This window comes from Montipora capricornis, chromosome 6 (genome assembly GCF_036669925.1).
Source record: "Montipora capricornis isolate CH-2021 chromosome 6, ASM3666992v2, whole genome shotgun sequence".
Classification (NCBI taxonomy): Eukaryota; Metazoa; Cnidaria; class Anthozoa; order Scleractinia; family Acroporidae; genus Montipora; species Montipora capricornis.
Genome location: NC_090888.1, coordinates 3906637 through 3932828, shown reverse-complemented (window position 1 = coordinate 3932828; position 26192 = coordinate 3906637). Strand labels below are relative to the sequence as shown.

Here is a 26192-nt window from a genome sequence, read left to right as displayed (position 1 = left end):
ACGAGAAGCAAGCCAGTCAGCTAGGAAAAGAATAGGATAAAAGAGGGAAGAAATCATGCGACGCCATCAGACTGTTTTCGGCTTTATGTGCTTGCACTATATAGGATTTAACAACACGTCACTCAGATTTTACTTTGCAAAGGAAAAATGTCCCGAAAAGGCTACCTTGCAAGATGTCCTATCCAAGCTCCTAAGTAAGTTTTCTTTTGAACTTTTCGACGTTTGATGATAACGGAGTCACTATTTATGTGACTGACTGCGCTTACTGCTGCTTGTTTGGAAAAATCTGGCATCACGACACTGAAGCAGAGGGCCAGTTAAGTTACTACACGATCTAAATTGTCATGAAGAAAAGCGCTTACTCTGCAACACGACGAACACTGATATAACTTCACGTAGGTCAACGTAGATCGACACGCCATCTTGTAACTGCAAATGCAAAATCGTCTTCAGGTTAAACGATAAACCCTTGTTGAGCTGGAGAATAAAATTCCACATTATTTTTGTCACCGTAGGCCTGCCATTTGTTGCAGTTCAGTTAACTGATAAATAGCGACACTGGAGTTTCTTTTTTTTCTGTTTAAAAGAAAACGTCTCCCATTGAACAAAGAATAACTGGCGTTAAGGAATGATAAAAGGTAACTGGAAAGAGAGTAGTCGTGGATATAATTCGAAAGATGAAAACCCCTCCTTAGCAACTTATTCGGAGATAACTGCCTTTAGCGGCAACTGTAGTAAAAATGAAGAATTAGCTGGAATTATAATCCAAGTGGAATCAAATCATCCATAAACTAAATACTAACAATAAAAGAACCACGGAAGGCTAAAGAAACCCGTTGAATAAGCTTACTCGTTTATAATAATTTGATCCTTTAATACTAAAATACGTTTGAGTTTGAAAATCTTCAGTGGGGCAAACTTTGAATCGTATTCCTGCCGTTGATTTTGATCCGCACATTGTTATGTCGTTGACATCGGTTAAAGCGTCACTTAAATAACAGGACATAACATAAATAAATTAACTGTGACATTGGTTCCTCTCGCTATGCTGAAAAATGTAAACATAAGTTCACCAGGACACACATCTCTCGTTCTCTCTTGGTGAAAAGCGACTTTTTTCCCTCTGCTCTAAAATCATTTTGTGGTGGTTCTAGATAAGTCCGTTTCACGTCATGGATGTACCCAGCCATGAGTACCTACCGTTTTATGCGACGGTGCCTACAATTGTTATTGCGCATTTCTAGATCGACGACTCCGGTTTCCTATGGGTGGTGCGGACTAATACAGTGATACTTTTCCGTGGTTCAAGTCTATGTGGAGAAAGCAGAGCTTAGCAAGTGCTCTTGGTATCGAAAAAGAAAATTGGGAGTTACCCTGATGCATTTTTTTTAGAGATAATTAACCTTCAATTTGGAAAAGAACGTCGTACATTGCTTTGTATTTTAAAGCTTTTTACAAATATTGTTGATTAATTATCTTTAAAAAATGTGTGGTTACCCGCCCCAATTGTCTTTTAGTATTTCAATAACAGTGGTTAAGATCTGTTTCCCGCATGTTTTTAAACCGCGCAAAAAAAATGTTGAATTAGCTAGTAGGCACCGTCCTTAAGTGTTTTTCCAATCGCACCGATGCTTCAGTCACGCGAAGCAAGCTATTCACCTGGGAAAAGCATAGGAAAAAAGAGGGAAGAAATGATACGACGCCTACAGACTGTTTGTGGAGTTTTGGGCTCAGTAAAATTTTTAAAAGGGCTTCTTGAAATTTCCGATTCTAGCTCCCCACAGCCGGTGATGGCCGGATTAATTAAAACGCGAAAAAACAAAAAAGGCCACACTGACGATTGGGAGAGAATGATTTGTTTTATGTGAGACTTTTTAAACAGAAAACAAAAAACTCATGAACTCTAACAATCAATATGATAGTCATGCTATAATCGTTCAAGTGTTTTCCAGTCGCACTGCCCACTTCGGTTACGTATGAAGGTCAACACAGACACACCGTCTTAACCGCAAATGCAAATGAGACCTTATTGAGGTTGAGAAGGAATTCGAAATTCGAAATTAATTCTGTCGCCGTAGGACTGCCATTTGTTGCAGTTCAGTTAACCCGATAAATTATGAAACTGTCGAACTGTGGTGAAAACACAGGACTATAGATCTGGAGGGTTCGAGTGCGAGGTCTTTGTTTCTTTACCAAGTTGTAATGTTGAGAGTGAATGGATAAGACAGTGTATGAATACGAAAACCATTAAGATAATACGAAACATTAAGATGTTGGGATGAGTAAGACAGAGCTTGAGGGAAGGTATAGGAGTTTTCAGTCCTTTGTAGGGGCTTCATAGGTGCTTAAAACTAGGTAGAGTGCATATTCAACCTACTAGGTAAAATGAGGATCTCCGGTTTAACCTACATAGGCAAAAACGGATTGAACCTGAAAACGGATTTTACCGGCAAACATACACACCATCTTAACAGAAAGTGTAAATATAATGAGTACAGGCTAAAGAATAAGAGTGGGTGAGATATTTTGCTTTACGGTTTCTATCTTCGTATGGTTTGCTAAGAAAATGTTTTCGTTAGCTATAGCTTTCGAATCAACCCCACGACTACAGGAACCCTTTTCTCACATTTCTATCATTTCTTACACCGTTTTGACTCAGTAAAACGGCTTCTTGAAATTCCCGATTACAGCTCCCTACAGCCGATGATGTTCGGATTAATTCAAACACCAAAAAAAGAAAAAAATTCCACTGAACGAATTATTTGTTTTATGTGATATATTTTTAACAGAAATTAAACAAGAAACTATTATGAACCTGTAAACCAAACTCTGACAATCAATATCATAGTCATGCGATAATCTTCCAAGTGTTTTCCGGCCGCACTGCCCTCCTCAGTCACGCCTGTAGATCAATGTTGACACACCCCAACTGCAAATGGAAATACGGCTTCAGTTATTGTTCAGTTGTTGTTGAGCTTGAGAAGGAAATTCCACATTAATTCTAGATCTGTAACCTCTAGCTATAGTGAAAAAATGAAACATTATATACTAGCGCACACATGTACATCTTTGCTCCCTCTTAGTGAAAAGCGAATGTTTTTTTCCTCTGCTCCAAAAGCATTTTGTGGTGATTCTAGATTGGTCCATTTCGTGGATGCACCCAGCTAGCCATAGCAAGGGTCTCTCCCGGCCATGTGTTTTATCGGAACACTTTTATTCCTGCCATGTCTCTTAAGTAGCCCGTAAATATTTGTTAATAGATAAATAAATAAATAAATATATATATTTATATATTTTTAAAAATCCCAGGACATTGAACTTCATCTTGGCTATAAGTCTAAAAGCTGGTTTACACGTACGACGAAATTATAAGCATAGGCAGCATACACAGGCGCATTAACATTTTGTTAATTAGCGTCGATCTTTTGTTCGTATGAAACGTGCCAAAAATCATAACGCTACTACGTGTGTTGCTTATGCTTATTCTTGCGTCATACGTGTAAACCAGCCTTAACAATCGATGCGAGATTCCTTTCACGTAGGGTGCGTTCGATTGACCGTATTCCGGAATAAGAATGCATGGAATATAAGGTAGAAATCCTTCGTTTTTACGGTGATTCACATAAAAATTGTCAAACATCCGCTAAAATGCTATTTTAAACATATTTTTGTTGTCCTTGCTGCTTCGAAACGCGCCAAACATACCGTTTTAATCATCACTCCACTTATTCTTATTCCGGAATAGGGTCAATCGAACGCGCCCTTAATTTAATTGTTTTCCAATCGCACCGCTGCGGGCTTCAGTCACGTGAAGCAAGCTATTCAGATGGGAAAAGAATAGGATAAAAGAGGGAAGAAATCATGCGACGCCTACAGACTGTTTTCGGCTTCTGAGTTTGTACTATATATAGCAGGTGCAGTTAACGACGCGTCACTGAGATTTTACTTTGCAAAGGAAAATGTCGCGAAAAGGCTACCTTGCAGGATGTCCTATCCACGCTTCTAAGTAAGTTATTTTTTTAACTTATCGAATGTTTGATTACGTAGTCACTTTATATTATGCGGTGAGTTACGTTTCCTGCTGCGTGTTTGTGGAAAAAGTTGGGCATTACGACAATGAAGCTGAGGGCCAATTCATTACCATCTCAATTTTGGAGTTTCAAGCGACATTCTGAAAATTGTCGAGCAGTAATCCTGAACTCGACAAAACACAAAATGTAACTTCATTGACTTAATTGAACGTTTACGTATACATGTTTTCGGTCAAATTAATCCGGTCTAGTTAACCTAGGTGATTGGTGATTGGTTGAATATGCACCCTACCTTAGTTTAAAGCAGCTTTCAACACCTCAAAAAGGACTTAAAACAGCCATACCTTCCCTCATGCTTTGTCCTACGCATCTCAACACATCTTCTTAATGTTCATAATCTTATCTGTTTCTGTATTCATATACTTACGCAATCACTCTCAACGTTACAATATAGTAAGGAAACAAAGAACTGTACTATTCACTTACCGGTACGCGAACTAGTAGCCTTAAGAGGCCGGTTGCTCGGAGTTAGCCATCCAGGCCCTGGTTGCTCGAAGCATGGTTAGCGCTAACCAGCGTTAAATACCATGGAAACCTATAAGTTTTTATACCGCTTAACCAACGATTAGCGCTAACCAGGCTACGAGCAACCGGCCCCCAGATCTATAGTTCGGTGTCTTCACCAACACACCACAACGACCAACATGATCAACCATAATTATAAGTCAATTGATATCCATGTATAACAACCAAAACCAATGAGGATCACCAATTTAACTTAGTCAAAAACGGATTCAACCTGACAACGCATTTTACCGACAACATACACGCCATCTTAACAGCAAGTGCAAATATGATGAATTCAGGTGAAAGAACAAGACCTTTTCTGAGCGGGTGAAAGGAAAGGAAAGGAACTTTATTTAAGTGTCTAGTCGTTCTAGCGCTGAAGCACTAATTGGGGACACTGTAAATTGAAATTAACAATTAACAAAAATCAAGTCAAATGTTGGTTTTTGAGGAGGAAAGGGGAAACCGGAGTACCCGGAGAAAATCTCTCGGTGCAGAGTAGAGAACCAACAAACTCAACCCACATATGACGCCGAGCCTGGGAATCGAACCCGGGCCACATTGGTGGGAGACGAGTGCTCTCACCACTGCGCCATACCTGCACCCCAGGATTTTTCTATTGCGGTTCCAGTCTTCGTATGGCTTGCCAACGAAACGTTTTTGCCTTTCGCATCACTGATCCCCGACTCGTGATACGAACCCCTCCCTCACTGCGACATTTCTATAATTCCTGACACAGTTTGGGCTCAGTAAAAAGTCTTAAAATTCCGATTCGGTAGATCCCCAGCAATAGCCGGATTAATTCAAACGCGAAAAAAAAAAGAGAGTCACTGTCGAAAGAAATCGAATGATTTGTTTTATGTGGAGTTTTTAAACAGAAAACAAAAAAACTCATGAACTCTGCTGAACAATCAATATAATAGTCATGCGATAATCGTTCAAGTGTTTTTCCAGTCGCATTGCCCACTTCAGTTACGTATGTAGGTCAACGCAGACACACCGTCTTAACCGCAAATGCCAAGGAGACCTTATTGAGGTTGAGAAGAAATTCGAAATATATTTCACTCGTTGGCTGCGCTCACTCGTGAAATATTTTTTAACACTCGAAGAGAAATTTCGTATCTCCGCGTGGCCATCTAGGGTGCTTTCGATTGGGGAATCCGGATTTAGATCTTAAAATCTGGAGCTTCGGATTTGCAATCGAACACAAAATCTGACAACGGATTTTGTCGCAGATTCACTATTTGGAAATCCATGCCGGGTAAGGATTTCAATTAACAAAATCCGGGGTGACCCGAAAACACTGACCCCCGGTCCGTGGACTCCCCTACGGACCAGGTCCACGGGCTGCCTTACGGACCGGTCCACGGACTACCCCTACAGACCCCCTCAACAGACCACCCAAAAACAACACAGAATTAAAAATAAATAAAGAAAAATAAATAACAACTGAGAACTTGTTTATACCGGTTGTCTGGATAGACCACTTTTGCCAGAGAAATCTCAGCCGGTGCACTCGACAAATCAGACTAAGGCTCAGGTGTTGCCTTTTTCTTCGCTGTTGACTGGAGTCCTTCGACAAAGAGCGGTAATAGTTCCTTCCGCCATTTTGTTCCGAACAGAGAGATCGTGAAGCCTGGGGCGAGTTCACAAACCCGCGAGAGAATGACCCGAAAAAAATGGCCGAGGGAAGGAAAGAAAATACAAATAGAACTTACTTATTATCAATCTTTTTCAAAGCATTCCGGTTCACAGCGAAGGAAGGGGCAATGTGTGATTAGCAGACTTTGCGCCCGAACCTGAGCGTAACGGTTGAGATTTCGCTGACACGAGTGACGCGATTGGTCTATCCAGACAACCGGTAAGTCAAATCTTTAGTTGTTATTTATTTTCATTTCTATCTTTTTTCAAGGTGGTCCGTATAGGGGGTCCGTACGGGTGGTCCGTGAACCGTCCGTGAGGCAGTCCGTGGACCCAGTCCGTAGAGGGGTCCATGGACCGGGAGTCAGTGTTTTTGGGTCACCCCAAACTCCCGTCGCGAAATCCGTTTTCGGATTTTGTGTTCGATTGGAAATCCGAAGATCCAGATTTTAAGATCTAAATCCAGATTTCCCAATCGAACGCACCCCTAACATCCTCTCTCTCTCTATATATAATATTTTATAAAACGTTTATGGGTTTTAAGCATTTACATTCCTTTCCCAATGCAATAGATTTTGAGTCAGTCATATGATTTACTTTCGCCGGGGAGGCAGGGTATGTTCGGATTTGTGATTGATGGAGGCCTAAACGCAGTTTAACACTTGAAGGTGAAATTCCGCAGAATTAATACTTGTAATAGTTTTCACTAAATCTGCCCCCGCCTACTGAGGTAATATGGATGGCGTCTTACAACGTGTAGTATGCGAGGAAAGGATGGGCAAAAACGCAACAAACAGCATTTATTTTCCATTCCGTCAAGGTTTACTTGAAACCCTATCAATTGAAAATCAATTTATCTAATTATGGAAAATGTCTTAAAAATGTGATGGTAAAGCAGGAACAGGAACATTAAGTAGAAGGCAACATCGTCGTCATCTTTTTGATCCACGTGGTTCTTTCCACGGTACCGTGAAATACCATAAATAGGAACAAAACTGGGTTATTATAATCGGATTGCTGATTATTATTATTATTATTATTATTATTATTATCTGTGAATAACTGTTGTAAAGATCATCGAAGATTGTTTGATAATGTCGATACTGAGACTATAATTTTGCTTTCTGAGGTTGCGTCTAGCAGTTTGTGGGCCGAGTCTGTTGTCCCTGTTTCTGATTTATGCCTGAAAAATCAATTTCTCACCCAGGCAATATGATTTTCTGTCAGATATTATAATATTTGAGCTTCAAAGTAAAAGGAATCGCTGTAAATAATCGAAAATTACACACCTTCAATCGCTATGCTGAACAGCACTTTGATATCGATGCTTCTTGTGACTTCCTGCCTCGTTACTCAGTGAGCAATACCCATACCACCTTGCGCGTCCGGTTTAACAAAGCCCGGTTGAGCAAATCGAGATTGCTCAACCGGGAAATCAATCAGTGTTGAGTCACCGCATTCACTACGTGCTATCGCCTTTTGCGAGTCGCTTATTTCAGCATCTCTTACTCTTTAAATATTTTGCTTTTTCAGGAGTTCATCGCTAAGAGGTTACGGCGTTTTTCGACGCTGACCTTTGCTATACCAAGTTTACTGCGATTTTCATAATTTCCCCCGCAGGAGTTTGGCCCAGAGGCCAAAACCCGAGTAGGCAATATAGAAGCCCCCGCGTAAAAAGGGAAAATATGTAAATTGGCAGATGTTCGTCCTTAACCCTAATGCAGTTCTGTTCCTGGATTTCACCTCATCCAGCTTTGCATTAGATTTGCAGCGTCGAGCAGTCCAAGGTAATACTGAAGAAAAAATGTTGATGTTGTTTTTCTTTTAGGCGCGACTCAAAAGATTCTAAAGAAGGGTTACTTGGTGATGGCTTGGAGGGAAGAACTTCGACTTTGTCAGACAAAGAGTTCAGAGCCAAGAACAAAGCTCTGCTACCGAGTGAAGAAAAACCGGAAGGTATGAGGAGCTCGAGTTTGGAAAGCCTATTGCGGGCACTTTTCATTTGCACCCCCAAAGACCCTTATTGTTTCGGCAAGGAGCACAAAACGAAAACTGGAAAAACTGGGGTTTATGAATTAATAATGAATTATTGCTCTCAAATAAGTATTTTGTATGAAGTCAAAGCCCAGCAACTCATTTGCCCCTACTTTATTTGAACAACAATAAAAACAAGGTGACACACTGACACACCAACCCGGTGTGGCCAACACACTTTATTTGAGCGAGCACTTTGCCACTCCTTGAATATCTTTACGCTCCATTTTGTACTATTTCTTGTATTTGGGACTAGTCTATTCTAACCAAGCTGCTTCTTCGTCAGATCCTTCCATGTTCGCAATCACTCGTATTGTATCGGATATAAAATGTCTCTTCTTCGGCTCTACATTGTATATCCGATACAATACGGTCTCTCATATTGTAGTTAATACATAGCCAGGAGTGTTTTACTGGAAAATACACCTCTCATAAAATTCACACGAAACTACATCAGGGACCCGAGTGGCGTATTTTCCATATCCTCACCAGTAAGGATGTTGATGACGTCATTGCCGCCTTTGCATGGTTGTTTGTGCAAACAGTCAATGAAAAATGGCGAACGATGGATTCGTGAAGTTCTCTGAAGCTGACGTAAAATCCTTGTCTGAGAAACAAGAAAATGCTAACTCTAAGAATAAAGCTTCATACAACTTAAGAAAAAGCGGAGCTCCCGTGTTATTTATTCTTACAATAAGTTGACCTGTATTGAGCCTGCCATCCAATCGAAAACCAGTACCTAGTCAGCGGTCAACTTAAAAAACAGATGACCTCGATTAGCCTTAAACTTGAACCCGCGATAGGGTCTCGTGAAACTGGTCAGCGGATACCTTGTTTTGACTGGTGTCTTGAATCATATATAAAAGAAGTTCCCGCCAAAAAACGCAGATTGCATAACAGAGTTTCACATTGGCATACATGGAGGGGTGGACGTACGGTGGTACGGTTTTCGCGCAGAGATGGGTTACGATATTTCCTTGCCCATGGTGCTCCTCGCGCGCCGAGCTTGGCTAATACCATCTCTTTCTAGTTTGTTCGCGGGACGATTATTTTCTTGAACTGCTCAAATTATCCAAATAAACGATCACTTTGTTCCGTTCAGTTGTTTCAGCATCGCTGTTGAAGCCAAAACAAGTTGATTTTCACTTAAAAGAAAATCACAAGGCGCACAGAACTGATGAGTACGATGCTGCAAAAACCAACCTTATCATCAGACGTGGACAACCATTTGACATCACTGTCACATTCAGCCGCCAGTACAAAAAAGACATGGATACCATAGTGTTGCAGTTTGCAACAGGTTTGTAGACTTTTAATAATTTTTAATGTACTGTGTCGTTCAATTGGCTGAAGTTTAGCGAAAATGAGCACTTCGAGTAAAGCTAACTTTTCCCATTTGCCAATGAAAGTAATTTCTACACTTCGATCAACCACCAATCGATTAATTAGTTAATTAATTAACTGAACAATTTACCTTTAGGAGCTGAAATTTCCTTCAAATTACGAACTTGAACGAATAAATTACGTTATATCATACGATTTTCCAAAAATGGTTTTAAATTCACCAAACATTCGCGACGGAAAGCAAATGACACTTTTTGTTAATCCGATTTAAATGAACATTCTCCATTCATTTGCGCACTAGAAAGATACTAGGGAGCTTAAGCATGCGCATTTTTGAGACGCGGACGGCAATCGGAAGTGGCTGTTTTCCCTTTTAACTTGTCTTCACACAGACAAATTTGCATTGCTAAGTATCTTTTCTCCATTAGAAATGATTAGTATAAAAATCTGGGAGACATCACAGTCCTGGCGCGCGAAATGTTCTCTTCCGGTTGCCGTCCGTAGTGCTTGGATATTACCACTGAATATGTGAGCTAAATAAGTAGTTTATAATAAAAATAGTATTTGCGCCAGTGTTGCCGTAATCACATCTACAAAATCTGGGCTTTTTCTTCACTTTGAAAAATGTGGTTACAACACTGTCCTTCATATCGTAAACTTTACACAAAGTTTAACCCAACTGTTCAGTATAGCTAAACATGTTAATACTTAAGGAAATATTAGTTTTTGCGTTACTGATTTTGGGTCACGTGCAGGCAAAATTCGGCACACGATAAAGCACGCCGGGCTTGTCGAGCAATGTCTGAGCATTTAGCATGTTCCTGTATAGTTGGGGAGCTATTGCGACAAGCAGACCAAATGAAGCTTTAATATATTGAACAGGAAACTGGCTTAGGGTGAAGAAGTGTAACATAATATTATTGCCTGGACACATAGAGATCACGAAGATAAAGGGCTAATCCCACAGTTTCAAGTTCACAGATACTCGGGAAAGCGAAAACCGAAAAACGCGAGGGAGCGAGCTAGGGTCCCTCTCCTCGCCTCGATCCCAGCTACCACGCGTTTTTCGCGCACGGTTTCAGCGATTCACTTTCCTGACTACCTGGGAGCCTGGAACAAGCTACTGAGCCTCAAACTGATTCTTTTATATGGAATTTTGTCAATTTAAGGTAACCAACCGCAGGAGAGCAAAGGCTCGATTCAACGCCTGGTCATTAGCGATGACCTCGTTCCCACCAAATGGGGAATGAAGATCAAGCATATTGGCGAGACTGCCGTGACTTTCACAGTTATGCCCTCGGCAAAAGCCATCATCGGTCTATATGAAGTGTTTGTGGAAACGAAAATCTTCGATAAAGAGGGGAAAAAATTAATATCCAAATACTTGGACCACCGCCTAATTTGCCTCCTGTTTAATGCTTGGTGCCAAGGTAAAGTGAAAAGACATTCACTCATTTCTTCGCGTTCGTTTGTACATTTTCTCATTGAATTCATTCTTTAATCATTTGTTTTATCAGTTTCAGCATATTGAAATGATCTCATCGATAAATAGCCCTTTTAACAGAATCCCTGCTTTCCCCCTTTTTCAACAGATGAGTAAACTATCGTTATTGTTCTACCCTCAATAACGCGTTCCAAACTAAAATGGGTTTTTCCAAAATAGAAAATTCTATCATAAAAGCCCACTTTCGTTCTGCATAAAACGTGATTTCCGACAGGAACTTAAAAGACTTGACTGCAGTAATATTAAAAGTTGGAGTGATACACTGTTAACACGACCGAATCACAATTTCAAACAGTTGTTTTAATAGATCATAATTACTCTGCACTGATATTTTAACTAAAAGTATACAATCAAAAATTACAGGTAACACACGGACTCAAAAAATGAGCTAAAAAACTGCAGTAAGGAAAAGGTGTTCTTGTCCACAGGACTACAGGCTGCTGACAAGTTCCAGTATAGTTTATCTAACGCAAAAGGACGATGCAAAAATTCTGCGTGGCTTTAAAAAGTTTGATGCAGAAATTCTGTAAATCTTACTTTCTGATAAATTCTGTACATTTTCCACAACAACTGTGTGATGCAGAAATTCTGCATCTTAGCCAAGTGGCTGGTAAACGTTTGATGCAGAAATTCTGCAAATTTCATTTTCCGCTAAATTCGATACTTTTACTAACAACAATTGTGTGATGCAGAAATTCTGCATCTCAGCCTAATGGCTTGAAAAAGTCGGATACAGAAATTCTGCAAATCTTATTTTCTGATAAATTCTATACATTTTCTACAACAACTGCGTGATGCAGAAATTCTGCATCTCGACCTAGTGGCTTGAAAACGTTGTATGCAGAAATTCTGCAAATTTGATTTTCCGCTAGATTCGATACTTTTTCTATTACAGTTGTGTGACGCAGAAATTCTGCAAATCTTATTTTCTCCTAAATTCTTACATTTTCTACAACTTTGTGATGCAGAAATTCTGCATCTCAGCCTAGTGGCTTGAAAACGTTGTATGCAGAAATTTTGCAAATTTGATTTTCCGCTAAATTCCATACTTTTTCTACAACAACTGTGTGATGTAAAAATCATCTCAGCCTAGTAAGTGGCTTCAAAAGATGCAGACTTTCTGTAAATCTTAATCTCCACTTAATTGACTTGTTTACGTACAGCAAAATGAAGGGTGTAGAAACAACTTCAAAACAACAGATGCAAAACCTCTGTACAATGAAAATGTAAGTCACTATTCAATTCACTACACAGGTTTTGGCCACTTTGAAACAAGTTTGGATTAAAAAAGTGAATTACCGTTATTTCAGTTTCTGGCTAACTTGTTGCAGCGCCGGAGTGCAGATTACACATTGGCATTGTATAATTAGGTTTATAGCAAAAGAACTAATACTCATGGTGTGCTAATCAAAGTCAATTCTAAAATGATCAATAAAGCCCTCTTAAACCATATGGTACTCAAGTAGATTAAGGGCTGGTCTTAAAATGATTTATTTTTGTGATTCTTTACCCTTCACTGCAACAATGGTCACTATGTAAACGTTTGGAAAAATCAAAATTTTCATTTTGTACTGCTGAAGTGGTTTCATTCGAATGGTAAGAACATAGGATTTCATGTAATGACTCAAAAGGTACAACATTTTCTGCCTCCTTAATTAACTCTTTGAATAAAAGGTTAAGCACATTTTCCAAAACTCACTTAAAGGCGTCCAAGAGGAATAGCAAGACAGCTAACTTGGACACATCATTAGAAATGCCCTCTCTTGGTTGAAAATTTTAACCAAAACATCCCATTAGCCAATCACAAATGAATTAAGCTCCAGATTCTCGGTATTGACCCCAACACTGGCCTGAAAAATCCACTTGGAATGAGTTAAAAATTTTTAAAATGAATTTGTAAGATCTGTTTCTTACCAGTCGTTAAGCCTTAGTCATGGGATATTTTCAATAGTTTACAATAGTTTACAATGCACTTTAAATCTGTAAACAACCAGGGCTTAATCTATCTGAGTAGTCGTGAGCTGAGTACTGGTACTTAGTTTTTGGCAGATAACACGCTTGTCACATGATGTGCCTGTCAATACAGCCTTCCTTCCACACATCAGAGCGGCAGTAAAAGTATTCCCTGTAAGAGAAAAGCATGAGGGGTGTAAAAGAGATGTATATCACAACAATTAATTTACCCATAATTTTAAAACAGTAACTAACAAAATGAGATGTGAGTGTGATGTCAATTTATACATTTTTGACACCGACTAGAAATGAATAGTCCCTCCAAAAATCTACAAAATATGGCATGGTAGGTCAAGTATTACAGTCTATATCAAAACATAATTATCTGGACTGCAATAGAGCATGCAGACTGCAGCTCTAGGGACACCTTACACTGGCAGATCCAGAACTTTAAGTAAGTGAAGGCCCTTTCATCAAGAACTCCACAAATCACACAAAAAGCTAAAAGCTACATCTTGATAATTCTATCTGTTTGTGAATTACTGTCATTATCAACGTTTACAAGAAAGCGATTGAGATAATCCAATCTCATGAATAATCCATCAATTTCAAATGGTTCACGTAGGTTTTCAAGCCTTGCGATTGTCTCCTAAACTATATGATAGGCATGAAAATATCCGCCAGCCGCCATTTTTGGCTGTTCCTAGCTATTCATTACCGTCTCGCTTGCGTGACTCCTTGCGCCCAACGCTCTCAGCGGATTCGCTTCAAAAGGTCAACCATTCATCCGTGAAGTTCAATTAAAACTTGAATGTTGAATGTTGAATGTTGAAACTTGAATATTGAATGTTGAATGTTGAATGTTGAAACTTGAATGTTGAATGTTGAATGTTAAAACTTGAATGTTGAATGTTAAAACTCCGATGTCTGAATGATAAAACTCAAATGTCGCATGATAAACAGCAATGTGCAATTATGAAATTCAAACGTCGCATGGTGATAAACAAGGTTAAATGATAAACTTAAACATCGAAAGCATACTATGTAAAGTACCCCTGTCTGTTTTGGATGCGTGGGTAATGGGGCTGAAAACCTCACGGAAACGCTTGCCATGTAGGTTGTGAAAAAAAAAATCGAAATCGGGCGATTTTATCCCGCGATTTCTGACTCGAGAAGGGTGGTGAGTCTGTCGATAGAAACATGCGAATTCAAGCTTCGTATGAGAATAGGACAGGCAGACGTAGCTATTTCAAATAACTTATACGATATATGAAATAAATTAATAAGAGTGGTTACAACCATTTGATAAAACTGCATAACTTTTATAAACATAACGTTTCGTATGCTACTACATACATCATCGGAAGTGATTATTATTCAGTTACAGATAAATTTAAATTCGAAATTGGTTGACATAAAACGACAAGAAATATGCTAATAATATAGATAAAGTTTCTCACTGCCAACGTTTTCATTTAAGGCTGGCTTTAGATCACGGATAAACAGAGACTCTTTAATTTTACAATCATGTGCTTGTCTGATCGATCAGTTGCTAATATTTCAAAATGATCCCACTTAATTCTGTAGTTGGTTGAGAAAACATGATCAGCAATTGCAGATTCGTGAAAATTTTTAGTCAGGGCTTTAAAATCAGTGTTCTGTTTTTCTGTCACGTAATCTGCGTATCGTTTTCCCTGTATAGAAATCATTGCAATCCCACCAGTTTGCTCTGTACACTACTTTTGACTTGAAGGAAGGAGCTAGTTTATCTTTTTATGGGGAAAATCAATTTCGTTAGTCCCAGTCCTTACAGCTGTATTTTTTAATTTAAATTTATCTGTAACTGAATAATAATCACTTCTGATGATGCATGTAGTAACATAGGAAACGTTAAGTTTATAAAAGTTATGCAGTTCAAGCAAATGTTTGTAACCGCTGTTTGCGTTTTATTCTTATTGAAATTAAATGGCCCAAGTCAAAGAATTTTTATGAAATATATTAACTTGCGTAAATGGAATGTTCGTATTTCAGTGCGTTGCACAAATGCCACGCGACACATATAGTAGCTGGAACTCATAAATTCGCATATCTCTAAAGACTACCAAATTTGTAGCCACGATTTTCAAATCTTCAAAATATTGATATCCAAAATCAATAAGGATTCATTTTGCTGAGTTCTCTAAAAGGAATCTATGTGTGACGAGGTATACCTCACAGAGTATGCTGTTTAGAAACAAAGCATAGAAAATTTGACCAACATCTCAACCTGAATGAACATCGCACCAGGTAAAGTTTTCTAGTGAATGACTTTCAAAGACAGTTAAACGTAATTTAAACAAATCTTTGTGGATAGGCTAGAATTTCCGAGTACCCGGCTACATCAGTTACATACCACTGGATAACAACAATCTCCATTGTCGTATGCCTCGTTCTTCAAAAGCTAGCTTCCTGCGACACGTGTAAACAATAGCCGGATGATCTTACACCGAGACTTTTCTGTCATTGCTAACGGAAATGAATAGATTGTGGTGGTATTTGGAACTCAAACTTGGAAAGAATTTCCAGCCAACAATTTCTCAAAACCCAAGACAATAGTCATGTAAAATTAATCGAACTAGAGTAGGGATTATTGTAAGCGGAAAAGATAAATCTTTAAGTCTCACCTTGACGAAGAGCTTATTACTCCCTGCTTGGACAGAGGATGATGACACGTTTACCACTGTACCATAACGCTGTCCATCACTCATTTTTAGGGGCGAACCATCGCGAAACACTTTTGGCTTGTCCCCGGGTTTCGCTAATTGGATCGTCCAGAGGCCCATTTTGCGAGTAAAGGCAGGAAACGTTAAAAAAGAAGCTTTTTCGGATGTGCGGCAAGTCGTAACAACCGATAACGAATTAATGTGTCAAAATATTCTAGCCGGTAGATCTGGAAAATGTTTGTGGGTAATAGAATTTAACCAATCATAGGGATAAAGAGACAAAGAACGTTGAGAGTTTCGTGGAAATAGTTCAATGATATTGAGACACGTCATTTTACGTTAGTGTTTAATCGAAACCGTTCCCATGCACGAGTTATACGCAAATAATCGACAACTTTGATTTACTGCAGACCATCTGATGCACTTTCAGTGACAGATAACATTCGGAATACGTGCAAGGCACATTTCAGCTTTTAACCGTGATTATGGGCGACAAACGGATAAGTGAGGAAAACGAATTTCTTGAAGCTTTGTTTCAACGTAAAGGAGATACTATCTTTCAAAGTACCCCTATCAAGAGGCGTCGAAGTGGAGACCATTGCGCTACGGCTGGAATAAATTACAACGGTGAGTGTATCAAATGGTAAGCGTAATTGCAAAACGCCACTACAGCATGTAGACCCCGTTCGCTCGGAGACGAGGACAACACGCAAGATATTCCCCAACCGTTAATGCACGCCGATGAGCTTACTATTTATTTTATGGAGCGATTGCAGAATACCCGGCCTAGCGAACGCCCTACTTAAAAAAGCTGCCACCGCGGTCCGCAGTCCCGTAGTCGATGAATGAAAACTGTTAAAGGGCAAGCATTAACATGAACTGCCACCGCGGTCCGCAGTCCCGTGGTCGATGACTGAATATTTGATAACTCCGAAGAATAAAATGGTTGTGACCGGGGTCCGAAGTCACGTAGTAGTTAAAAAATAATTGAAATTACGGCCAGTTGTTAAGTGGCGTTTTTAGGATTTGCGGATTAAAGAACGAGGTGTATGACACGTTGAGTGTCCTTAACTGAACCATAAAATGAAAGCTAAAATTTTACGAGAATGCCAAGGCCTAATCACCGAAGCGAGCGCTTAGGCTTAATCAGTAAACGAGTGCTTACTTCTTCAGACGATCTCGTAAAAAGTGTTAATCAAACCGCAAAATGAAAGCTAAAATTTTACGAGAATGCTTAGGCCTAATTATAAATTATATATCACTGAAGCGAGCTCTTAGGCTTTATCAGACCGAACGGCAAAGTGAAAGCTAAAATTTTAGAAGTGCTTAGGCCTAATCATTGAAGCGAGCGCTTAGGCTTAATGAGTAGACGAGTGCTTTCTTCTTCAGACGATCTCATGAAAAGTGTAATTAACCGAGCCGCGAAATGAAACCTAAAATTTTACGAGAATGCTTAGGCCGAATCATTGGAGCGAGCGCTTAGGCTTAATCAGTAAATGAGTGCTGTCTTCTTCACACGATCTCGTGAAAAGTGTAGTTAACCGAGCCGCGAAATGAAAGCTTAAATTTTACGAGAATACTTAGGCCTAATCACTGAAACGAGCGTTTAGGCTTAATCAGTAAACGGTCGAGTGCTTTCTTCTTCACCCGATCTCATGAAAACTGTAGTTAACCGAACAGCAAAATGAAAGCTTAGCAGTGATTGCAGAATACCCGGTTTAGGAACAGAGTTGTTTATATGTATCATTTTATGTCCCATGCCACTGCGTCGTAAAATTTTAGCTTTCATTTTTTGGTTCAGTTAAGGACAATTTCCACGAGTTCGTGTGAAGAAGAAAGCACTCGTTTACTGAGCGCTCGCTTCAGTGCTTAGGCCTAAGCATTCTCGTAAAATTTTAGCTTTCATTTTGTGGTTCAGTTAAGAACGCTCAACATGTCATACACCTCTATTAAAGAACGAGGAGCATCTTTCACCTTCTAAATTAATTGTAAACTGCACAACAGCAATAAATTAGTCTTGAAAAGCCCCGAGGGGAGAGACTTATAATTTCACTTCACTTCAAGACTGCGGGACTGCGAAGGCAGTTTTTTAAGTAAGACATTTGGTGTACCGGGTATTTTGCAATACCTAGCCCTACTTAGTTCAAGCAACCCGGGGACTGGAACGTTAATGTCAGCTTGTATTCCGACACTCAAGAAGAAAACCATGGTGCATGCATGTTTTTAATTTTGAATGGACTTTATGGACTAACCAGTCATGATGTTAAACTTAAAATGGTGGGCGTGTCTTGCACCAACAAATTCTCCGTCCCTTGTTTTTTTTTTATCACGGTCAGCATCTCAAAGGCTAAAAAACGTGTCAGTGTTTTCCTTAATTCGATTTCGTTCAATAGTTACGGAACATTTTGAAAACTGCAAGAAAAACATGCGTAGTGAACGCACGGAAATGGCTGTCAAGGAAAGAGTTTTAAGATTTATCGAATTCCCCGACACGTCTCTGTTGATTACATACTTTTCTAGCATCTGGCCAACTTCTACCGAAATCGGCCAAATCGTTGTTGAGTTGTAACTCTTGAAAGTGTCTCCTTGAAGCGAAAATTAAAGTTCGAGAAAAGAGCGCTTAAAAGAAATTATCCCTCTACACAAACAAGTACCGCCCCCTAACGCCTCTAAGGAAAATAGCCAATTGTTTCGCAAGGCACTTTTTCTTCGGGTTACCTGCTGTGATGATTTTCTCGCAATTTTGCACGTACTCTCGTTACAGAGTAATCAATTCCTTCGCCATTTCGTTGGATATTTGCGGTGTTTATTTTCCGTCGATATTGCATTTTGTATACGTAATCATCATGGAAAAAACTAAAAGAGTAAAGACCTCATCAAGGAAAGCGGTTGGGCCCAAGCCGAAGCGACAAAGGCGGGCTAAATCATCAGCAGAAAGAGCAGCGGAAACACCAGTACCGGTGAACCATCGTGACCGCATGATTACATTATGCTGTCAATCAAAGTGGAGTTTAACTTCCGGTGGAAATCGCTTACATCCCAATTTCTCGGCAAATATTCACTCTTTTGAAAGATCTTGCTGGAAAGCTTATTTCCAACTTAAAAAACGAAAATTGATTTTTTTTTCCCTCTGAACGTACACGGTAACTTTAATTAACCTTTTCTGATTAAACTGTATTCTTTTTCAGATTTACACTGCAAAGTATGTTGCCCCCAGCAACAGAGAAAATCCTGTTGAACGTGTTGACTCTTCCTACGAAGGGCTTCAAACTGAAACATATGCAGCAGTTTTCTTATCAAACTGTGAAGAGGAGCCAGTGATTGGTGTTTTAAAAGAGATCAGTGAGGATCATTTCAAAATCCATTACTGGAAAGGCACATACAGAGGGAAGTGGTCACCTTTAAGCCTTCCAAGAGCAAAGGAACCATGGATAGAAGTTCTTCCAAAGGAGTGTATTATTCTCCACTCCTTTGAACTTACTGAAGCAAAGAAGCTGCAGATGACTACAAAAAGGCACTTAATGGAAAAGTATTCCTCACTGAGGAATAGTACAAATAATTCATAATCACCAGGATGCACACTGTTAAAACCTTCACTCCCAGTGCCCATGTAAATATAGGAGAAAAAAATCCAATTCACTTTTTGTGAAATACTAAAAACTAAAAAGCACCATGTGAAAGTTCTACTGAAGAGGCTTTATCTGAATGGTTAGACCAAGTATTTTCTTCGAGACTGAAAAGTTACAAAGAAATAGGAAGATTGTTTTGAATGATCTTATCATGTAACATTCATCCAATTCTGTGTTGATAACACCTGGCTGTATTCTGAAACAGCATTTGGCTTTGAAAACACCTAACTATCTGGTTGTTAAGTATTACGTTTGCTTATCTTTTTCACTTCAACCATACATTAGTAAAAAGTAGATATATAATATCTTTGAAGGTTTTTTGGTTTCAAATAACAACTGTATGCATGGTGCAATAGCGGTTCCACGTTTTTCCTATAAATTAATAGATTAATTTTATGGAGTATTCGATATTTAGCCGCAGCTACGGTTATGATGCGATGTTTTCGAGAATTGTCGCCACTGCACTAGTTACTGACAAACCCCGCGTGATTTGATGCCATTGAATCAACTCATTGAATACCGAACGATTTTTTCAGTTATTTTCAGCTGTAGCCATCGCATCACTTGCACGAGGGTGGCTACGTGTGATTTTCACCATGCGCTGGTGACGCAACCATTTAGAAAAAAAATCGCATCACCATTTTTAGTAAACTGAAGTCTATTGACCTATTGGGCAATGTCTTTTACGAATACTGCTTATTTAGTCTAGTTTCAGGCGATTTCTGCAGCCGAATTCAGTCATTTTTAGGCCTGTTTTAGCCACTGAACATGGTTTCTGCATCGGAGGAAAATAGCCGCTGCTGATGTAGTCCAGTTTCTGTAGATTTTCACGGATTTTACGCAGAATTTCTGCATCGTAGCTGAATTCAGTAAAGTTTAGGCCTATTTTAACCACTGCATATGATGCAGAATTTCTGTATCGGGGGAAAATAGTCGCTGCTGATGTAGTCCAGTTTTTGTAGATTTTCACGGATTTTACCGTGTGCAGAATTTCTGCATCCGTAGCTGAATTAAGTAATTTTCACGGATTTTACCGCGTGCAGAATTTCTGCATCGGGGGAAAATAGTCGCTGCCGATGAAGTTCAGTTTCTGTAGATTTTCACGGATTTTACCGCGTGCAGAATTTCTGCATGGTAGCTGAATTCAGTAAATTTTAGGCCTATTTTAACCGCTGTACATAATGCAGAATTTCTGCATCAGGTGAAAATAGTCGCTTCTGATGTAGTCCAGTTTCTGTAGATTTTCACGGATTTTACCGCGTGCAGAATTTCTGCATGGTAGCTGAATTCAGTAAATCTTAGGCCTATTTTAACCACTGCACATGATGCAGAATTTCTGCATCGGGGGAAGATAGTCGCAGCCGATGTAGTTCAGTTTTAGCAGATTTTCATTCTGCATGCGGTGAGATAATTTTTCTTAGGGTAAGCATATTCAGAAGTTTTACTGGCATGTTTAACTGACTGCCAAATTGTGACGGTCAAATAAAGGCTTTCTTTACTGAACCGGTTTCGTTGTTGTTAGGAATGATAAGATTTTCAACGAACAGCGTATAGGCTCCGAGGAATATTCACTTTCTCAACAGAAAATAGTGGTTTTGGAAAAACCCATTTTAGTTTGGAACGCGTTCAATATAACGTGGAAGAAGAAGCGGTTGCCAAACGGTGCTTGATAAATTGATTCGCATGCTCATACGGTCTTATAGAGCCGGTTTTCAATTGAGTGTCTTAAAACAAATACCGAAGTAATTACTTTGACCAATCACAGCAGGTGCAAACAGCGCCATGAACCAATCCAAATCTGTAGCAATTCCATGTAACTTGGGAAAAATCAAGCATGTAAGTGGCGATTGGTTTTGGTTTTCCTCCTCAATGGTCGATAAACTGGCGCGAGATTTTAAACCAATCACTAAGCGTGGCAGCGACGGTCATTTGAAAACTGCTCTAATGGGGAGATGTTTCGTCGCCTTTACGACAAACGGCAAATGCAGGACTGAAATTGTGTTTTCAGTACCAAAAGTGTACAAAACTTGTGTACCGTATTAATATAAGCTCCTTTCTTTCCTTTTAGTTACAGGTATCAAGGAACTTCTTAAAACACAGGCAGCCCAATTATAGTGTGTGAGTTTAAGTTATGAAAATATTGGGTGAATGATATATAAACGGTTGAAACCCAAGGAATAATATATTTATGAAACCTTCCTACCTTCACGCCACTGTCCACATGTCACTTACTGTCAGGTTTCCGTGCAATATCGGTGATTTTTGGCCCCGAGTTTCTCTCCCCGCTAAGAGAAGGGAAGGCTGGAGACACATCAGCCAATCTTTGCTCTACGAAGGCCAATAAATCCACAAGAAAGCAACGTATCCGCTTCAAATCACCAGCAGCAGTCCCGTTGATTAATTTCGTCTCTTTGGTAAACCAGTTATCCGCAAATCGGACAATCGCTCGCTTCTCAGCCTAAATTTGACCGTTCGCTTTGCCATTATTCGTAAGCCCGACGGATCGGATACCAGTTATTCAAATTAGATGGCTTCGTGACAACGGCTGCTCAACAAAATTGGAACTTGTGGGGAGGGATGGTCCATTCATCCGTATGAAAATCACTCTGCTGAAATAGTGCAGTGCGTTAGATTTGACCGGAAAGCGCTAATGTGTGAACCAGATATTTGAAACCCCGCAAAAATACACAAGCGTTTGCATTCAGTGGATTGAACGGCATTTGCATATGGACAAATTGACCATCCCTCCCCGCGTAAGTTCTAATTTTGTTGAATAGCCGTGGTCACTAAGCCAGCTCATTTTGAATCCAGTATCCGACCCCTGCGGCCGACCGATAATGGCGAGGCAAAAATGGTTAAATTTAGGCCGGGAAACGGGCGATTGTCCCGTCGTTTAAAAAAGAGACGAAATTAATCTACGGGACTGTTGTTGGTGATTTAATGCGTATACTTTGCTTTCTGGGGGATTTGTTGGCCTTCATAGAACGAGGGTTGGCTGTTGTGTCTTCAGCCTTCCCTTCTCTTAGCGTGAAGAGAACCTCGGAGAAAAAACAATTGCTGATATTGCACGGAAACCTGACAATAAGTGACATGTGGACAGTGGAGTGAAGGTAGGGAGGCTTCAGTTTTCAAAAAAAATATTTTTCCTTGGGTTTCAATCATTTAGATCGACACGCATCATTCACCGAGTATTTTCATGACTTGAAACTCGCTCGCTACGATTGGGCTGCCTGTGCTTAAAAGAGAAAAACGACTTTTTTTACCGCAATTACTTGTAATCTCGCAATCTGATTGGCTAATTTGCCGTTGTCGATAAGAGTCTAAACAACGCTGCAAAGGTCATTTTGGGAATAAACCAATCAGATTTAGAAAAAGTTATAGACAACGCTTGCTCTTTATTTGTGTCAGGCATGATCTTGGTCACGCTCTGAAATGAATCCTTTCTTTGACGTTGAATATTGAGGTAAAAAACAAATCGAATGTGGTTCAGCGTTGTCTATACTCTTGTTGACAACGATATTCCTCATCACAGTGGTCAAAATTTGATGTAGATTCACTTGGCTGCGCCTTGTGAGTCGACAACGTTTTGGCCACTGTAATGACGAATATCGTAGTCAATAAGAGTGAAGATAGCATTACACCACATTTGATTTGTTAAGCATCAGGAAAATTTTCATGCTTTTGTGACAAGGAACGGTGTGCCGTTTCCCGAACTGACTCGATGCTAAATCTTTATGTTTGACGTTACGTAAGCTATTTGTAATGCGCGATCTTTTATTGTCATGCTGGAAAATGTGTAGAATAAAATATTATCAACTTTCACGCGATGGTCGAACGGGGAGAGGCCGTCGACTTTGATAAGGGATTTGATGTTCAAAGTGAATGATGATGGTGTCAGTCAATAACAATCTCTATATATAGTTGATTGGCAAAAAGTACCAAGAACTTCAATTATTGTAGGCTATCAGGCATCGTTTTACCAGGGCTTTACGCCGAGTACAGGAACCCAACGTGGACACTTTGATAAAGGGAAAACTGACGCACTTTCCACTGTGCAATAGGCTGTTAGCGATAGTCGTATGTTCATCTACGCCGTCTTGCAAAGTAAAGGAAAAACGAACAACAAACTTGCTCTGCAATATCGTTTGCTCGGCGAAGGTCTCGACTCTTTTTATTTGCTTCTGCCAGATGACCAGGTTTACATGGAAAAGGAAGTGGATCGCAAGGAGTACGTGCTGGCCGACCATGGTTACCTCTGGTATGGTAATATCCGAAAGCAATCACCAATGCCTTGGGTGTTTGGTCAGGTAATCAACCAGGAATTTCTGCGAAAGGACTTGGGGCTGTGACAAGGGGTTGGGCAAAGTTGAAGGTGCATGCGAGGGAGAGGTAGCCTGCGTGACTGACGCGCGCGAACGTGCGCCCGCGGCAAAGGCGAGTGGAAAAGCGGTTATTGCGCCTCTTCGATTCCCTGCTCGTCTGAATGATCCAACGGGAAATTCTACCTCAGCAGGCAAACGATCCCTTAAGGTTATGGAAGAAACAGTTCCTATAAGTTTGAGGCCGGGGCAATTTGAAGTATGATGAAAATATAAATGGAAATCCTCATATACAGACTGTAAATGAAGCATTTTTGAGGTTAGAATGCTAATGCCAGCAGTCATCTTTGCAAAATATTCTAGCGTTTCTTAGTTTCAAAATGAGGTACCAGGGTTTTTTTTAAGATTTTGTACAAGAATGAAAGCTGTGCCAATTACACTCAACATAACCCACAGCTATTAACGACAATCGCTGCAGTTTTTAAAAACATGCAAACTTCGATTGTGTAGATTCTATATTCACCGCTTTCAAACATCCAAGGAGATCGGATTGAGGAACCATATGTCGTTCCGGGAAGAAATTTAAAAATTTCAACCCACTGTTTTGTTTACTGTATGTCGATTTTTACTAACTATTGCTATAAATGTGATCAACAACAGGATAAAAAGCGAGTTTGGTATTTTCGTTTTAGTTTAGCCTTTACATCTTTCCAACACAGCCAAAAGAGAGAAATTAAAGAAAGATACTGGGAGAGAGTTACTTTTAGACGGTTCTTAAAGATGACATTCAGTCCTCAGTTTCTCGTAGCCTGAAAATATCCTAGAACTGCGTGCGCATCGAGCGGAAGTAGTACTATGCGACCTTGTAGTCATGTCAAACCGTTCAGAGCGCCACGGCTCACCACGGCGCTAACGACTACTAACGGAATCGTCTCGATTTAACCTTGCTTACGAATACCTCTGTGACCTCAGCAGACATCTAAGGAAGCACAGCCCCGGTTTCCATTTAAACATATCTGAACAAGGGGCGCAGTGATCGTTTCTGTCCCCGCAGCCTTGAAAGGTGCAGCAATTATACATGCTTTTTTTTTTCCGGTTAGTTTGAAGAAGTCAGCCTTAACTGTGCCTTGTGGCTGCTTGACAGAAAAGGACTACCTACAACTGCAAGGTCCTCTCCAATCCATATTGTGCGAACCATGTCAGCCATGGTAAGAACTTTGATTTTTATTCAAATTGTCGCCGACTTTCTTAGTCTTGTTGGCGACTTAGACCTTTTAATTCCTGCCTGGATTATAGAATTTGGGGTGGCAATTGTGTCAGTGGGTAATGAAATGAGTTGATAAAGGCTCATTACATGAAACCACCGTAAAAAGAAATTTAATCACGAACTGGAGTTTCGAACGTTAACCCTTCATCAGAGCGAATGGAGAAATCGTAGGTTGTTAATGGTTTATGTAGGGGACGGCGGAACGTTACCATGGGTGGCACCATGGCAACATGACTAGCAGAATAAATTAATTGAATGGAAAGCGTTCATTGATTGAGCTAGGGTTGAGAGTGCCTAGTTGAAAAATAAATTATTTTTGAATTGTTGAGAGCTCTCGCTTTCCACCAGTCTGGCCCAGGATCGATAAAGAACGAATGCTTATCATGATCCTAATCCTCCGGGAAATACAGGCCCTATTCCCTATCGGGAAAAACAGGCACCCAGGGGAAAGCGCTTATTCCTGGCCAACAGGCCCCTGAAGCAAGAGAATAAATACTCAATAATGTTGCGAGCTTATGGCCGAGTACAAAAGCTCAAAATCATTTAAAATCAAAATCAAATCAAACGTTACTTTTTGAGGAGAGCGGAAAACCGAAGTACACAGGGAAAGCTCTTTAAGATCAGAATCACGAGAACATCAAAATTTAATTTAAATATGACAACAAATTCTGGGAATTGATCACACTGAAGTCTTGCCATTGAATGATTTCAAGCCGAAGGGGACTAGGTACAAGTCTCTAAGTTTCGGTGTTAATCAGGCTAATTTTGATTGATACAGTCATTTAAATACGTCAAAATTTACAAAGAAATGTTTGGTCATCCGGACGCAAGCGTCTGCATGCTCAGGATGCTCAGGCATTTCTTTGTGAATGTTGACGTTTTTAATTGGTTGTATCTCACTAAATGTTGGGTGTTTTAACACCAAACTTGGGGATTTTGTAAAGCTTAGTGTGCACTTCCTGACTATGCTGATCAATAGTTGCTAATGCCATAATTTGCAGACTTGTATCTTGTCCCCCCTCGGCTTGAAATCAGGCAATGAGGGTATCGCCATTACTTTCTTCCACAATCCACTATCCGCTAAATCGCTCTTGTATGGTTTTCTAAACTCGACTTGTTTGTAATACCCGGCGATGTGATTTTACAATTTGGCTGGTTCTTTTGGCAGGTTAATTCTAATGACGCTGACAACGGTATTTTG

At 39.8% G+C, this 26192-nt stretch overlaps 1 protein-coding gene and 1 long non-coding RNA gene across 3 annotated transcripts in view; both read left to right on the top strand.

Moving 5' to 3' along the window:
* LOC138051232 (protein-glutamine gamma-glutamyltransferase K-like) overlaps positions 1-26192 on the top strand; it is a 49238-nt gene that overhangs the window by 9657 nt on the left and 13389 nt on the right. Inside the window, exons 1-7 of one of the 2 annotated variants that reach the window (XM_068897394.1) lie at positions 3805-4006; positions 8068-8195; positions 9376-9573; positions 10787-11047; positions 23594-23712; positions 24825-24932; positions 26160-26192. The exon at positions 26160-26192 is cut by the window's right edge and continues 148 nt beyond it. In XM_068897394.1, coding sequence (XP_068753495.1) covers positions 3960-4006; positions 8068-8195; positions 9376-9573; positions 10787-11047; positions 23594-23712; positions 24825-24932; positions 26160-26192 — 894 coding nt within the window. In that variant the 5' untranslated portion in view covers positions 3805-3959. Of the gene's footprint in view, positions 1-3804; positions 4007-8067; positions 8196-9375; positions 9574-10786; positions 11048-23593; positions 23713-24824; positions 24933-26159 lie in introns of those variants that run through there. The other variant, XM_068897393.1, reaches the window with a different exon arrangement.
* Positions 16152-20904, top strand: LOC138051235 (uncharacterized). Its single transcript, XR_011132750.1, has 2 exons — positions 16152-16403; positions 18965-20904. It is a non-coding gene; the product is annotated as an uncharacterized lncRNA (long non-coding RNA).